Source organism: Chenopodium album, chromosome 22, assembly GCF_948465745.1.
Source record: "Chenopodium album chromosome 22, dcCheAlbu1.1, whole genome shotgun sequence".
NCBI classification, from domain to species: domain Eukaryota; kingdom Viridiplantae; phylum Streptophyta; class Magnoliopsida; order Caryophyllales; family Amaranthaceae; genus Chenopodium; species Chenopodium album.
In genome coordinates this window covers 19,322,998-19,340,424 of record NC_137855.1, presented here as the reverse complement: position 1 = coordinate 19,340,424, position 17,427 = coordinate 19,322,998, and the positions used below count along the sequence as shown (strand labels likewise).

Below are 17,427 nucleotides of genomic sequence, written 5' to 3'. Positions count from 1 at the left end.
GTATATATATATATATGTATATATATATATATGTATATATATATATATATATATATATATATATATATATATACATATATATGTATATGTATATATATAAATTATGCATATAACATGATGAATTAGCAATACGGACCACGTACTTTTATACCAAACAACTAATGCAATAAAAAAAGATATGAGGGACATGCGTGCCTTGCAGATTGTTTATATTCGATTACAAAGAATGATTTTTCTTGTGTATATTTTAGTTACATAAGTTACAATAGCCAAAATTTAAAAGAAAAAAAAAAATCCAAAAAGAAAAAACATTTTGTATACGTTGCTTAGAAAGGCAACAAATTAAAGAGACAATAATATATAAATTAATTATCAAAACAATAACAAATTGAAATTAATTAATTTAAAAGGAAAATAGGGAAATCTATTGATATCACACATTAATTTTGCCAATTTGGTTTAGCAGGATATCTAATAATTGGGAACAAATGTGCCCACATAACCGAACCCAGCAATGAAAAACGCCAAGGATTGCAAGAATAAGTAGATGAAGTAGTGGTTTCTCCCAAATGCAACATCATAGCATCCGCAGAAAAATAGGTAGGCTCCTACCATAAGCTCCAACATATTGATTCTGCAACCAAATTTTGTCAATGGGTTAACAGGTGTGTGTAAGTTTACAAAAATCTCGCCTTTTCAGCCATTTTAGTACTCTTTTTAATTTTTTTAAATGCATCACTTGGATTTACATAGTTCGATATGAAACTTTGACCACTAACATCATTATTAGCTATTCGTATAAAAAAAAAAAAAATCAATAATTATATTTTTAAAGTAGACATTGTTATATTAGAACATCTATATATTATATATTAAGCAAAAAAATAAGTCGAATATAAGTGATGTATTTAAATAAACGGAGAAAGTATGTTGGTCCTCAATAAATCAATACTATATACTAAAGTAATCACCAGTATTATCCCCAAATTACACGTGTCACACTCACATTAAAAATTTTCCCTTCAATTTTTTTTTTCCCTTTTTTTCAAAATAATAAGATAGCTAATAAATAAATAAAAAGAGAATATTCAACCTAATAAACAACCTAAAAAAATAGAACAATAATAACAACTTAGATAAATAAATAAATTGATTTAAACGTTAATCTATAAAAATGCATTATGTATTCCCTTTAATCTATGTATTGTTCGTTTTTTACTTAAAAAAAGGATTTTCACTTAATTTCAAATTCATAACATGTCAGAAAACTAAAATTAGAGATAAGTACTTCACATTAATGTATTTAATCTATATAAATTTGATAATATAAATAGATACTAAGTATAATTTAAATTTTTTTTTTGTTTTGAATATCCGAGCGTTTGCTCGGGCAAAAAACTAGTAAATAAATAAACGGAGGGTGTATTGTTCCATTTTAAATATTTTGGTTACAATAACATTGTTCATGATGAGTTGCCATTAATTGAGGAACTTTAAAGTTTTGTAAAAATTGTGTCAAGTTTTTTAAGTTAGCTCCAAAGTTATGTAAGTTTATCAATAACATTTAAGTTTGGTAATCAATTTTATTTGATAATAATAATTAAATAAATAAATAAATAAATAAAGAGAACTTACTTTTCTCCAATTCTGCTGCGAGGTTTCTTGAATGATTTAGTACTATTTAATTTGTTTTTTAGTGCATCTCCTAATTTCTCTGTAACAACCCATTCGTTGACTCTCCCAGCTTCTAGTAGACCGATAAATGTTGCTTTAGTTCTATGCAATGACATAACATTCTCAAATAGAATCCAAAACACTACAAGATGAAGAGATCTGCATAATAGTCAAATAAAATGAATTACATTAAACCTTTAAAAGATATAATTGTGTCAAACTAAAAGAAATAATGAACTCTCAAAAACATTTGAAAATTTTTCCGCTTTTTGTTTCGAGATATTTCTTAAATTTCTTTCCAGTTTATTCATTATTTTGTACTCCATAAATATTTTTTCCTTTTTACACCTTCTGTTGCACAGTCGAATTAACTTATTCAGCACCCTCTCGTAAGTCGGAACATACAAATTCTTAAATGGATCTGATTCACACTAATTTATTGTGGACCACGAACATTAAAGACAATATAATTGTTTTATTAATAAATAAAAAGGTTACTATATTTGTTTCAAAAAAAAAAAAAAGGTTACTATATTAAAATAAAGGTTAGTATATTAAATAAAGGTTAGTGTGAAAATAATAATACGTTAATTTTTTTAATGAAATTTTTAATATAATGGTCAATATGAATAATAAAGACCACTATGTTAAAATTAGGTCACTATTCAATATAATGTCGTACTTTAAGTTTATAATAACACCAAAGGTCACACAAGTTTTAAAAGAGGTTACTATGTTAAAAATAAGATTACTATATTAAAATTAGGGGTCACTATGTTGAATATAATGCCAGTTACGTGTGTATAAATCTTAGGTTCATAATAAAATTATTGTGAACCAGGTCTATGCAAGATTTTCTTATCAAAACATTGTATCAAATACAGTAATGCAATCTCTTTTTTCTCAATTCCCCGAGTGTTGTTACATCCATTGAGAGGAACTTTATTTATTTATTTTGCCCAATATTCAATTATAATATTACCATTTAAGTTATTACAAGATAAAGTAAAATACTTCTTCTGTTCTATTAATATTGCATCACTTGCTTTTTAAAAAAGTTTCACAAATATTGCACTATTTTCCTTTTAGAACAAATAATATCCCTGTTTATATTGCAAATACCCCACATATCCTTACTTTTTCACACTTATTTTTTAGTTTATGTTTACATCACATGAACATTTTTATATTTTACCTTACTTTCTCTTTCGTTTTCCCACTATCAAAATTATTGTGCTAAACCTATATAGTGCAATAATAATAAATTTTCATACAATAGGAAAATTAGAAGGGGAGTCAAACCTTGGGGTCCCAATAGCATTGAGGAGAGTAATAGTGGTAGGAATATAAACAGCTGCCCACTTTGGCACTTCAACTTCTGGGACCAAAACTGTTGCTGGTAATACAATGCAATAGAAAATGAAGGTAACAATGTGTGCTACTATTTTCCTAACAAAGAAGAAGCTGTATATCACATGAACCTTCTTCCATACTGACACTTTCTGCAATAATGTCAAATTCATCACTAAATTTGGAAATATTAAAGACATTGAACTTAATTTGGATGAATTATTTAGAATGACTAACCTTATTTGTCATTATTTCTTGTACCATTTTTCTAAATAGATTAGCAGGGCCACATGACCATCTATGTTGTTGATACCGATATGCTTTGAAGGTACTTGGAAGTTCATTTTTCACCTGGACAGAGTAAATCAACCATGAGTATAGATCTCCTCGCTCGTCTTGGATACTTGCAACAGTTGTGTTAGCACGTAATTTTACGATGTATAGATTGTAAATAGTATGTGAAATCGAAAAAATTGGAGACCTCCCCCTTGGTACTTGGTAATATATTGTGGGGTAATTTAGGACAAATGTATTGAAAAATTCCAAATGCTCTCAAACAAATAGGTGACATTTAGAAAAAATTTGGATTAATTCCCATTTCCACCTTTAAGCTATAATTAGAAATAAAAATAAAATAAAATAAATTCTTTGTACCAGCTATAATTAGAACACGAACATGAAACCTTTTCCCTAGCTATTATGACTAATTTCAACATCATCTTCTAAAATGTTCCTCACTAGTTGTCACTTGTCCATACTTCACAATTATCACAAAACAATAATGAACACATTCCTTCATAATGATATAGATGATTAATTCCTACAATCCTACTCCCTCCGTCCCCGAAAGAACGACCCATTTGGGTTGATTTCGCGGGTATTAGGAAAATTAATTTGCAAGTACAAATATATGGGAAAACACAAGTCATCAATAATTTGCAAGTAAAAATGTATGGAAAAATACAAGAAAAATTAATGGTGGCAGGAAAGAGAAAAAAGTTTAGAAATTTAGAGAGAAGAAGATGGCACAAAGATCTGAAAAAAATATAAGGGTAAAATAGGGAGAAGGAGCTATATGACAAAAATATTTGAGGATATATTGTTAATTTTGTAATTTTAATAGATGTTGGAAAAAACAAATGGGTCATTCTTTTTGGGACTGAAATTAAGCCAAATAGGTTGTTCTTTTGGGAACGAAGGATGTACAATAAACCTACAAACACTATTACTCTTTCATTCTCCACCAAAATTACAATATAATACTTCATATTGGACAACTTCCATTGAGTTAGAATTAATAATCACGTATGATTACTTCGCATTATAAACCTACAAGCCAGTGTAAGACAGAAAATTCTGAGTCTCTAGTAGCTTGAGTCTTCTAGGATTCTACAAATGTTCCTTAACAACATTAAATTGTGATTAATGATATCATCTTGATACCAAAATATTTAATCATTAATATTAACCAAAAAATTATTGATATCAATAGATTCCTAGATTCCTTTGTTAGCATTAAAAAGGATAAATATTATCTATGCACAATATAGCATCAATGAGTATTATTAGTGTTACCAGTGACTTAAATTATTAAAGGCGAAGAATTTAGGGTAATGCTGTACATAGCTCTTACAAATAAACTTTTAATATATTTTTTTTAATATTTTTCTCTTTTAGTTTCTTATACATAGGCCTTAAGGCTGTATATAGCATTTTTCAAGTATTTATATGCAAGACTAGGGGTGATAATGAGACTGAGCTATTCGTGAACTATTCGAGCTCGATTCGGTCAAAGCTCGATTCGTGGTGGCTCGACTCAGGTTTGAGCTCGGCTCGAGACCTTAACTAGCCAAGCTGAGTTATGCCAAGTTCGGCTCGAAAGTTCGTGAACAAGCTCGATTATTTTTTTCATATAAAGAAATCATGTATATAAATATAAATATATTTATCAATAGATATTACACAATAATAAGTTAGTGTTTTCATTATTAAAAAAATAAACTTGTTGTAAAATAAAAAAAAATTAATAATAAACAATAAAGAAGACAAGTAAAGTAGGGATAAGAATAAATCAAGTTTGTTCGTGAACAGTTCGAGTTCGGCTCGGTCAACGCTTGGTCAAAGCTCGGCTCGGTCAAAGCTCGACTCTTAAAGGTTTGAACTCGGTTCGAGTTCGAATAAATTTAAACGATCTCGAGCCGAGCTGACCATAGTTCGGGCTCGGCTCGCCCGATTAGCACCCTATGCAATACACATTGAAAATCTACTAAACTAGGTTAATGTAAAGTAATGAGACGATAGAAATGAGTTATACCTTAAGGTCACCCACATAAACAAATTTCCAACCTTTAAGACTGGCCCGCACAGCCAAGTCCATATCCTCCACCGTTGTTCGATCTTTCCACCCACCAGCCTCATTGATTGCTGAAATCCTCCATACCCCAGCTGTCCCTGCAACAATTACAACATTCATCATTATTTATTATTACCATTTTTTTAATTTTCAACCTATATTTTTCGCCGTCTTTGAAATTTATTTCTTCCTTTCATGACTTTACTTTGTGATAAAATCGTCGTTTAATTTCATATAGGAAGAACTTTTAGAGATGGAATACGGCATTATAAGAAAGTTGGAAAGTAGATGGAAGTTCAATGAAGAAAAAAAAATTAATATACCATTGAATCCGAAGAAAGCATGGGTGGAGGACCCAACTTCTTGCTCCACTGTAAAATGGTAGTCTAAGGACATTTCTTGCATCCTCGTCATCAAGCATTCATCCGCATTCACTGCATTTCAATTTAAGTAATTAAAAATAAAGCACAATCAACAAACAAAATAAAATAAACGTTTGCATAATTGCATGCATGTTCATTTTAGCTATACTATTTGATTTTTTTTTAACAAACTTGATGTATGGCCAGCTATCTTAGGTTACTTCGTTAGTGTTGTAGGGATTACTCGATCAATGTTATAGGAGTTACTTTGTTACTTCTTCCGTTTTTTTAGTTGACACCGTTTGACTTTTACACTATTCACACAATACGCTTTGACTCGCTTTTGTGGTTTATACATACGATAAAACATATTCATGTGGGATCTTGTTTGAATCGGTTCAATGTATATTTTATTAATATCCACTTTTTATAATTTTACAATGTTGATGATTAGAGATATCAATCGTTAAAAACATGCGTTGGTAAGCGTGAAAATAGAAAGGTGTCAACTTAAAAAAACAGAGGAAATATTTTACAAGTGGTCACATGGTGTGGCCAGGTGTGGCTACACACATACTCTATATTTTTAAAATTATTTACGGGACAAATTAACAAAGAATAGTAAATGATTTTTTTTTTTTGAAGCATTTATAAAAGTTTTCTTTATATTGTTATCTTAAATAATGTGTGCATCTTATCCTTATAATAGTCCTTATTGTGTTATAAATAACAAAATCCCTATAAATAAAAATCAGCTAGAAATTTTCATTGTTTATATTATTAGTATTTGTACCATGCAACCATGTGTATTTCATTGAAGGCATGCTGCAAGAATCCTAGTAATCAATAATAACAACTCTAATAACTACTTGTCGCCAAAAGATATAAAAATATATGGAGTATATACAACAAAAAATTCAACAAAATAATTCAGACCAACCAATAAATGAAAGTAGGAATGTTATCGGAGGAGTGTGTGGATAATGAAAACTTTCATCTTGAACACCATAATACCTCTTGACAACGAGCTTTGATGATCTATTAGTTTTTACCATTATTAAAATTTTAAAAAAAACATTAAAAAAAAATTGTAAAAAGCAATTTTATAAAGGCTTGTATAAAAGGTAAGACGTATTATTTTAAGAACTCTTATTAATAAAGGTATATATTGATATATGTATAGATGTATAGTACAGTGGATTCAAAGAGGTATTACCTTAATTATTTTCTCTATTTCAACTACTCAAGAAGTTAATATAGAACTCACTTTCTAATTTTCTATGAGCTCTTATACTTTATTGTTTATAAAATTTTCTAAAAATTTTCAGCCAATTTTATAAAACAGGATATAGCAAGTCATACAACAGTAACCCTATCTATCATTCTATCTATTACTACTAACTATTAGTATTATAGTACTACGACATTTACCGACTCAAAATGCAAATAGTGAATGTTCACTCTATAAAATTTAATTATAATTTGGTGAATTCTAGAACAACAAAGTATGTATGATACTCGGGCTTGTCTTTTTAATACTTCGTATTTTAAAGCAATAAAAATAGTTCCTCAATTCTCTAATTCTTACTTTATTTGATATTTACGGGTCAGATATCAACAATAACATAATACTAAAACACTGAAAATAATGTCATTTTCTGGTGTCGTTTATTTTCTCCAAAAACAAACATATTCTAATTTTATTTATCTTTTTATATCTTATTAATTGACAACTTATTTAAGTCAATAACATGATACTCTGTAATTTTGTATCCTATATATAAAGTGAACGGGTGTTTTGAGTGATAAATTTTACTTTCCAAAATACCCCTCTCAATTTTGTCTTTTTTCTTTAAAAAAAAAAAAAAAAGCTACAATTCTTTCAAAAAAAAAAAAAAAAAACCTTCCATCTAGCCTAATATATTCACACACTAATTTTTGTGTGTGTTGCTTAGCTTGTATATGTAATTTATATATTATAATTGAAATTGAAAATTCTTATCACTAAATATAAATATTATTTGTGGGTATTATTTTTATTTATATATATATATATTACAATCACATGGATTTAAGTTATAGTACGATGTTTAAAAAAAAAATATGTTATATTGCATCAAATTGACTTTAACACCTGACTTTCCAATATATTTTTTTGCATCATATATTCTTTTCTCATAACTCACCTGATCTGAACTTAACTAAATCTATACGAACTTATTACACCTGAAATAAGTGAAAATAAGATGAACAGAACAAACCCTTAATCTAGTATATATGAGAAAAGAGAGGTGAGGTAAGGAGATTCCAACCTCCAAGTTCGCCCACCTAATAAGAAATAAACTTTAAGCCTCTAAGATTTAATTAATGGACGACTCTTATCAAGTGAATCAAACCTTATTTTACAATTCCAGTAACGAAAGAATAATACAAGCAAAAGTGTATTATTATACAGTGAAATAATCGGACCACTTTTCTGGAATCACAGAGTGCATGCCTTTTTCTTCTCAACCACAAAGTAAGCAATGGAAGAAAAAGAGAAAAGTCATAAAGATCACCTATATTGCAACACATAATCTCCCCCAAATAAATAAAATAAAAACAAAATCTAAGCACCGACAGTCTTACAAAATTCTCAACTCATTGCACTGTCACATCTTATAAAGTATCATCATCAGCCCACCCTTAGCTGGTCACTAAAGTAGTTGGCTAGTCTGTATTAATCACCTAGATCATAAAAGTATACACTAATTTATCATTATTAGATTATCATGTGATTAATTACATGTATTAATTATATCATCATCATAACATTATATTGTACGTATGGCAATTAATTGAACACTTCATGTTTATTAAACAAACTAAGCTATGTGTCAAAAAAAAAAAACTAACTAAGCTAGATTTTGAAATACTATAATTTATTTATTTATTTATGTGCAGAGTATTTTTCAAGAAAAATGATCATACTAAATTAGGGTTAGCCAATCCAGCTATGCAGGAATCCCTACTCTCGACCCTAGAGAGATGCGACGCAAAAGTCACAAATATATATATAGCAGTGATGCGACAATTAAACATAGTAATTAAATTAGAGAATTGAATTAATTAAGGATGAGATCATACCAAACTTCCAACGAGCTTGAACAAGACCAATTTCAGGGTTATGAACAAGAAAAGGGATAGTTCGCCAAAGAAAGTCAGGCTCAGGTTGAAAATCAGCATCGAAAATAGCAACAAAGTCACACTCCTTAACATAATTATGCTTCATTCCTTCCTTAAGTGCCCCTGCTTTGTACCCTTTTCTGTTGTCTCTTATCTCATATTTTATGTTTATTCCTTTGCTTCCCCATCTTTGGCATTCCATTTCCACCATATTCTGTTTCAATATAATATTTTATGTTAAATCGTTACAAATAATATGTAACGTATTACAAACCTTGTTAATTATATCATACAATATAATACGAAGTATATGCTATCTTAGCCAAAACTATACTTTAAAATTAATAATGTATGTTACACTATACGATTAGTAACTTATTACCTTAGTAATTGGATCAGTTGAATCGTCTAGAACTTGGATTATGATACGATCTGATGGCCATGAAAGCCCACATGCAGCTCCAATTGATAACTGATATACCTATAATAGAAATAGAAAAAACACATAATCATTATCTTATACATTTCGACCACGACCGTATATTTATTAGTCGGCGTCTAACAGACTCTAAATACAGGTATTAAAAGATTAACTAACCTCTTTCTCGTTATACATGGGAATTTGAACAAGAACCATAGGGTAATTAGAGTTGCCTAGCTCCAAATCATCCTTCAATGGTTTCCAATTATACCTTTTTTCGGGTTTACGCCCGAAGATTTTAATTAGTACAATAACAAACCCCATATAAACTCGTTCCACGAACAACATCAATGACATTCCTAAACAAACCGTTACTAATAACTTAAGTAACGGAATTAAGAGTGGATATTTAGCTTGATCCCAAATCAAACCAATTTGGCTAGTAATATCATCTACATTTCCACGTTGATACGCCGAAATTCGATCCATTGTTCAACCAAATTGGTTATTGATGAAGGATGAAAGCTAAACTATGGAAACTTATATTGTTAGTATGACAAATACATATAGCATATATACAATTTTATAATGACTTTGCGAAAAGAGCACGTATTTTAGCTAAGCATAGTAAGTGTTTTTGTTTGGCTTGCGAGTTACGATTATAAAAATCGATGGGAATATGTCAGAGGAAGAAATAAAAGCAGAAAAATCGCTCGAGTGCTGCAGCATTCGAGTTGTAGATCATCAGTAAGTGATGAGAAAAAGGGTGAATTTTTGGAGCTGCTAATTGAAGCAAAGGCAAGAAATTGAGAAAGAATGAGTTTCTTTTTTTGAGAGGATGTAAAACAGAGACAAAGAGAGGTGTATGTTGAGCAAAGGCAATGAATGGCCTCACCTTTGGTGCTCAAGTACACAACTAACCCCTACTTGTGTTTATTCAAGACTAACACAAATTTATTTATAGTAGTACAAGGGGTACAACCATGCATATTATATACGAGGGAATTAAAAAATAAATTTTTAAATACATATATGGGGAAGGCTCTCGTGAGATTTTTCTTATGTGAGAAGTGAGAGCACTCTTTATGTTCTAAATTTTTCCTTAGGTGTTTATAATTAAATCAAATGTTCTAATTTAGTACTCACATGTTTTAAACCATAAATTAATTAAGTTTGATGTCATAAATTTTTAATTACTTGTTCCAAAATTTTAACTTATATGTTCTAAATTTTAAAACGTGTGTTCTACGATTTTTAATCATATGTTTCAGATTTTAAAGCGTATGTTCTATTTTTTTACTCGTATGTTCTAAATTCTTTACTCACACTTTCTATATTCTATGTCAATTTATTCTAAATTTTTATTAACATGTTCATAATCTTAAATCAGATGTTCTAAATTTTACTCATATGTTTAAAATTTCATAAAACAAATTTTATAAATTTTTAATCACTTGTTATAATTCTTAAATCAGATGTTCTAAACATATTACTCCTCTAAATTATTACTCATATGTTCAAAATTTTAATTTGAGTCACATGTTTTAAATTTTAACTCTCATGTTCTAAATTTTAACTCACATGTTCTAAATTTTAGATCAGTTCTCATATAAGTATAAATTCTCACATATGGACCTATTCTCACCGGACCCTATACACACACACACACACTACATCCTCCGTTCTTTTTTACTTAACATGTTTCATGTATCACGTTTGTCAATGCGAAGTTTTAAGCATCAATAACTTTAATTCTCCATAAATAAAAAAATTATAAAACTTTTATAATATGATGGTACTAATTGAGTTTATTTTTCACAAAGGACGATCAAAGGAGAAGTGATGAATAGTGTAAAAGTCAAAGCAAGTCAAGTAAAAAAAAGAACGGAGGAAATATGAATTTAGGAGATTATTAAAAATATAGCGCTTTATGTGTACAGCTGAGCACATCATATGACCTCTTATAAATGAATAAATTAAAGTAACCCTTATATACTGTTTTAGTAATTCCTATAAAACTAGTCGGGTAACCTCTATATAACACGCACGAAGTAACAACCTTAAAACACTAATCGAGTAATTATATAATACTCACAAAATAACCACATAATGATTGAACACACTGACATACACTGTTGACAGCCATATTAAAATTGGTGTTAAACATATACTGTTGTGCAATATAGTAGTGAAAATGACTTTAAATCTACTTCTGAGAAGGCAGCATTTTGGAAAGCAGATTTAGGTGGTTGTTGGGCAAAGATTTTCCGGCTTGTTCTTTCAAAGTGTAGAATACCGACCATATTTAGTGTGTGTGTGTGTTTTTTTTAGTTAATTACTTTTTCCAGTATTTTGTTTATTGCAATGTTTTTTTGATGGTCAATTACACAAGCTTTAGCCTTAAACACTAGCTTTTGTGCGGAGTTTTAAGAGGTACATATAGGATATAATAATGGTATATGTAAGTAGTGGATGGCATGTTGAAAAATCAAATTCTATGGGCATGTTCCCTTCAGCTTAATTTCTGTTAATTTCAATTCAACTCAATTCAAGTCAGTTCCTAGCTAATTTCGTTCGTTTATAAACAATTTAGTTCAGCTCAGTTCAGTTTAGCTCAGCTCTGTTCAGTTTAGTTCAATTCATCTTAGCTCAGTCCAGTATATCGGAACAGCTAGACCCCTACATATTAAAATATATGATGTGAGAAAAAATAAGGTATTATATTAGGTCACTTGACACGTGTCAAGCCCTGATTGATCCAAAAAATTTTAAAAAACAAAAAGAAAAACTAATAATAAAAAAAATGAAAGCCACTAAACACCACCCGTACTCCTCCCTTTCTCCAACTGGCCCACCTTAACCCCACCATTAATTACCTAGTCCGTCGGCCGACAATCGCCGCTACATTCCTTGTCGGCGTCTTATCGGCGTTGCCGATTTCCCCCTCCTCGAAAACCCCCTTCCATTCGATCATTCTCCTTAGCAACACCAAGCAAACCCCTAGCTCCCCCACTCCCAAAAACTCCAAACTGCCCCTCCTCCACCACAAAACCCTAGTGCCTAGGGTTTCAACGGTGGGGAAAGGGTGTTTGGGGGTTTTTGAATGTGAGGAAGGTGGTTTTAAGGTTTTTTGAGTGTTTCAAGGGAGATTTGATGGTGGGGGAGAGTCGGAAAATGAGGGAAGGGAGGCACTAAGTGGGTGAGTTGAATCACCGTGCAGAGGGAGAGGGGAAGCCGGCGCGGAAGGAGCGGGGAAATCGGCACAAGAGAGGGGGAATAGAGGGGTGAGCGCTGTCGATTGGCGTGAGGGAGAGAAGGGTAGCGGCAGTCGTCCAACGTCGAGCGTTAGGGGTTGGGTGGCCGGCGTCGAGCGTCAGAAGTAAGGGTGGCCGAATCTTGTTAGTGGGGTTGCTTGGTGGTCAGGGAAGTGGTTGAAGCTGGGTTTTCCAATTTTTTTATTTTTATTTTTGATTTTTTTTTATATTTTTGGCTAATTAGTTTTCAGCACGTGGCATTTATGAAGAATAAAAAAGAAAATAACCTTTTCAACCGGTAACCGGTAAAAGGGATTGTAGAAATTAAGCAGCCCCAAAGTTTGGATTATTCTAGAATAATCCAAAGTTGAGATTATTAAAAGAAAATAGAGCAAAGTTGGGATTTGTATTTACAAATTTTTCTATTTCTATTGTTTTTCTCCTCACAAACATAAATTTATTTTCTTAGGAATATCATTTGTAACTTTTCACATCCCTTAGTTCTTACTCCATTATCTGTTTTTATTATTTTTTTTATTCACAACAAAATCCTACTTACACAATATTTTAATTCATTCGACTATATATTCTCCTAAAACTTAATGATAATCAAAGCGATGAAAGTAAAAATTTAATGAAGGGAGTAGAATGTTTCGTAAGAGGGAAAGTATATTACTTTAAAAAAAATAACATAACAGTTTCTTAGTTTAAGAAAAATGTGTCACTTAAATACAACAAAAGGTGTACGTAGTAAAATTAGAAACATAATTTGACTATGATTACAACAAATTTTAACCATTACAACATAATTAATCACTCACAACTATGCACTTGTCCATTCGAGGTTGATGGTTTGATTTCACGGGTAAGTTTTTTGGGTAATAGGTTAAAATGTATCAATCGATTCGATACTAGAAGCTTGGTTTAAAAAAAAGTTAGCGAGTTAAGTAAGTTATTTTGTGTACGACTTCAAATCAAGTTGGGATAAAATTGGGACGAGTCATATCTATGTTGGATTGAAAAGTGTTAGTTGGAAAGAGGTTTATCCGGGTTGAAGCATCGGGTTTTTTGGGGTTAAGTTCGTTGTAGTCGAATCATAAACAAATTGGGTTATTTTAAGCATGTTCAAGATTATTATAATTAATGAGTCAGGTCTCAAATTAAACAAATTGAACTAGAACTGTCAATTCGGGTATTCGAATCGGGTTTGGTGACCTTGGGTCGTGTCGAATCTATATCTACTATATTATTATTAAAATTCCAAGACAAGGAGTGTCATTTTGCCATTTGTTCTTTCTTTTTTGTCATTTTGCCACATCACTTTAAATTTTTGCCACGTCACTTTTGCTATTGTAGTTAAATGTGCTTGATTTAATATACACCTTAAATTAATGATCAATTAAATTATTGATTACAACTTCAAAGAAAGAGAAGATGTTACTTGCAAACTAATAAACTAGCCATTATTAGTAATTAGTTTTGTCATAATTGAAAAGTTGAATAATTAAAATGTTTTTAAATTGCTTTGACCCATTTAATTTGTAAAATATGTATTCAATATATTTATCCCTATATATTAACTTATCCAAGGAAATGATACACTAAACATTCTAAACATATTGGAGAAACATTTTATTATTGGCCTATATATGATTTTCTTTATATATAATTCACTCAAAAGTTAGTACGTGTAAAATTCTTCATTATTCACTATTTATGCTCGGGGGTTGAATATTGGTTTGATGATTCATTTGTGCATCCAATTTGAAAATGATATTACATCTTTTTTTAAAAAAAAAATGATATAGTGCATGTAATTATTTGTCATGTAATTGAAATATGAAGAAGAGAAACAAGCCCGGGGCATTGCCCGGGTCACCAACTAGTTTAAACTTGAATCATGGTAATTGGTAAATTATTATGTCCACGCTAATTGTAATCTAAATTGAACATTTTCGTAGACAGATTTCAAATCAGGTCGGGTCGGATGTAGTTTTGACACCAATAACATATAGAAATGGTTTTGAGTTGAACATGTTCATTTGGCCAACGGATCGATGAAAGCGTAGTTTTTGAGGTAAAGCCTATACCTAGAATGGCTTTGATTGTGAGTTGTGACTACCGAATTAAAACTACAAAACACCTGCCGACAATATTATTGTCCTAACAGTGATCGCTCAAATTTACAAATCAAAATCCTAAAGTGGCTGCTATCACTAAATTTAATATTTATGTTGTGAATAAAATAATGTAAATAAGTATATTAAAAGGAGAAACATAATGGAAGTACATATAATAGAATCTTTACATTCTTTATTAATACGCATTTAGAAAAAAACCAATTAACTACCAACTTTTATCTTATCATCAAAAAAATCTTTATAATGTATGATCAGTCAAAGTTGAACCTTGATTAATCTATTTCATCATGTTCAGATATCAAAATCTAAAAAGGTAAGGATTACCTAAAAAAAGCATGTTAATTATGATTGTCTATTATAAGGTGGGGATTAGTGTAGTCAAATTGATATAATTAGTTTAGAAAGAGATAATAAAGTACGACTACCTCGATCTCCCTGAATAATATTCCTTGGCTCCTTGCGTTTATATGGATTACAGAGTATCACATTATACTAATTGTAAATACTCATTAGAGTGGACTATAGAGTAGAGTATCACATTATACTAATTAACCAAACAACTTTGATGGTAATTTGTGGTTGGTGCACCCGGGTGCACCATGAGAACATGGGTATAAAATGAACATTTAGTATATTTAAAAGAACATTTAGTATATTTAAAAGAACATGGGTATAAAATGAACATGTTTTTATTTTCTTGCAACTGCAAATCCATCACTCTCTTCTCCTGCAATTTCTCACTCCTCTTTCTCTTCCTATCACTCTCTTTCTTGCTGTCAATTTTTACTCTCCTTTACACCATCATTTTCATTTAAGAATTTCAATGAATTTGGGAAATCATTTCCAAAGTACTCATTTTCTCTCTCCATAACTTTTCTCTTTTATCTTTTTCTATTTTTCAAAAAAATCAAAATAGCAAAATTGTTCAACTTCAAAGTGAAACCCAAGAAAAAAATTGAACTTATTTCAACAATTCAACCTTCAAACTTAAACAAATGGTGGATTCAATTAAAATGTAAGTATAAATTTTATACATGCAAATTGTTTTTCGTCAATAATTTTAAAGACAAAGTGTTTAATTTTGTGAATTTGGGGTTTTTTTTTTAAAAAAAGAAATAATTAAAGCTAAAATACAAGTTGTTCAAAAAAGAACAATTAGAGGAGAAAGAAGAATAGTGATGAATTGAAGCCAACTGGAAGATAACAAAGCAAGGTTAATTTTTCAAACACTAGCTTGTTCTTTTTCAAACACTAACATGTTCTTTTAATTCCATGCTCTTTAAAATATGCTATTGTTCTTTTCGGAGGTCATGTTCTTTGTCAAACACAAACATGTTCTTTTGTTGAACGCTATTATGCATGTTCTTTTTCAAATACTAGCATGTTCTTTTTTAAACACTGGCTTGTTCTTTTTCAAACACTAACATGTTCTTTTTATTCCACGTTCTTTAAAATATGTCTAATGTTCTTTTCGGAGGGCCATGTTCTTTGTCAAACACAAACATGTTCTTGTGTTGAACACTATTATGCATGTTCTTTTTCAAATACTAGCATGTTCTTTTTCAAACACTCGTTTGTTCATTTTTTTTCCTCATGTTCTTTAAAATAAGCCTAATGTTCTTTCCGGGTGCACCATGTGCATGGTGCACCCGGGTGCACTATACTATTTTCACTTTGATGGAGTTGGTTGGGAACCCGTCTTGTGATTCTGAAATCAAAAAGTTTAAGCTCCATCCAATGGCGGAGCCAGCGTGGGACAAGGGGGGACAGCGGTAAGATGCATATGCTTAAGAGTTGTAATTTAGGGACTAGAGTTCAAATCTTCAGACAGGCATTATACATTCTTTATTTTTTTTTTTAATTTTTTTTTTTGAATAGGACGTTATACATTTTTTTTGGCCTTTAGACCGGATTAATTGATTCTTCTTAATTATTACAATGATTATATGTTTATTATTGCATCAAGTCTTAATTAGGTAACCTATCCTAATTTATCTTGAAACATATATACTTTACAATACACATAGTGATACAGTTCTGTACATGATTTTTCTCTCTAACGAATGTAGTATGATACTGCTTGCATTGGGTGTATTCTGAATACATATAATAAGCACTTCAATAGAATCAAAGAGTTTAGCATTATTTCAATTTATTTCTTAACAATTACTCTATATACATATTTGAATCATTGTAATTGTAGTTTTGCAATTACGATTGTGCATTAGGATTTCCCTCGTGAGGAGGCGTTCCTAATGTTTTCTTTTTTTTTTACCCTTGAAAAAAATTACCCCAAATTACGATTGTAATAGATAATTATGACTAGTACTGTATTTAAATAGTTATATTATTTATTGTTCGAAATTTTCAAAAGTGACCCTAATCTATGTTTATGGAGGAAAACTTGATATATGACGTTGATTTTTTTGCCTAAGTACTCCGTATTTTATATATTTGAGTTGTATTTTTGTTTTCATTTCAATGTGTTTTGACAAATTAAGCAATGTTCATTTGTCCTCCCGTTTTAGAAATTTTCTGGCTCCGCCACTGGCTCCATCAACTACGTACATATACTTGGGACTTTTGGATAGTAAGGGAATTGTTTTGGGAAATCTCATAAAGTAATCTCTTATAATTTGCTAATGGTTTTAAGGGGTTTTAGCAATCAATCCTGCAAAAACTTTTCTGTGTGCTTGAATTTTAAAAT

At 30.3% G+C, this 17,427-nt stretch overlaps 1 protein-coding gene across 1 annotated transcript; it reads right to left on the bottom strand.

Moving 5' to 3' along the window:
- Positions 1 to 200: 200 nt before the first annotated feature.
- LOC145606115 (glucomannan 4-beta-mannosyltransferase 9-like) lies at positions 201 to 10,261 on the bottom strand. Its single transcript, XM_081662170.1, has 9 exons — positions 9,503 to 10,261; positions 9,287 to 9,385; positions 8,866 to 9,118; positions 5,701 to 5,811; positions 5,339 to 5,475; positions 3,262 to 3,375; positions 2,977 to 3,176; positions 1,636 to 1,833; positions 201 to 634 (listed from the first exon to the last, which is right to left on the bottom strand). Exons 1-9 carry the CDS (start codon positions 9,812 to 9,814, stop codon positions 472 to 474), a joined length of 1,587 nt encoding a protein of 528 aa, XP_081518296.1. The 5' UTR covers positions 9,815 to 10,261; the 3' UTR covers positions 201 to 471.
- Positions 10,262 to 17,427: the final 7,166 nt, after the last annotated feature.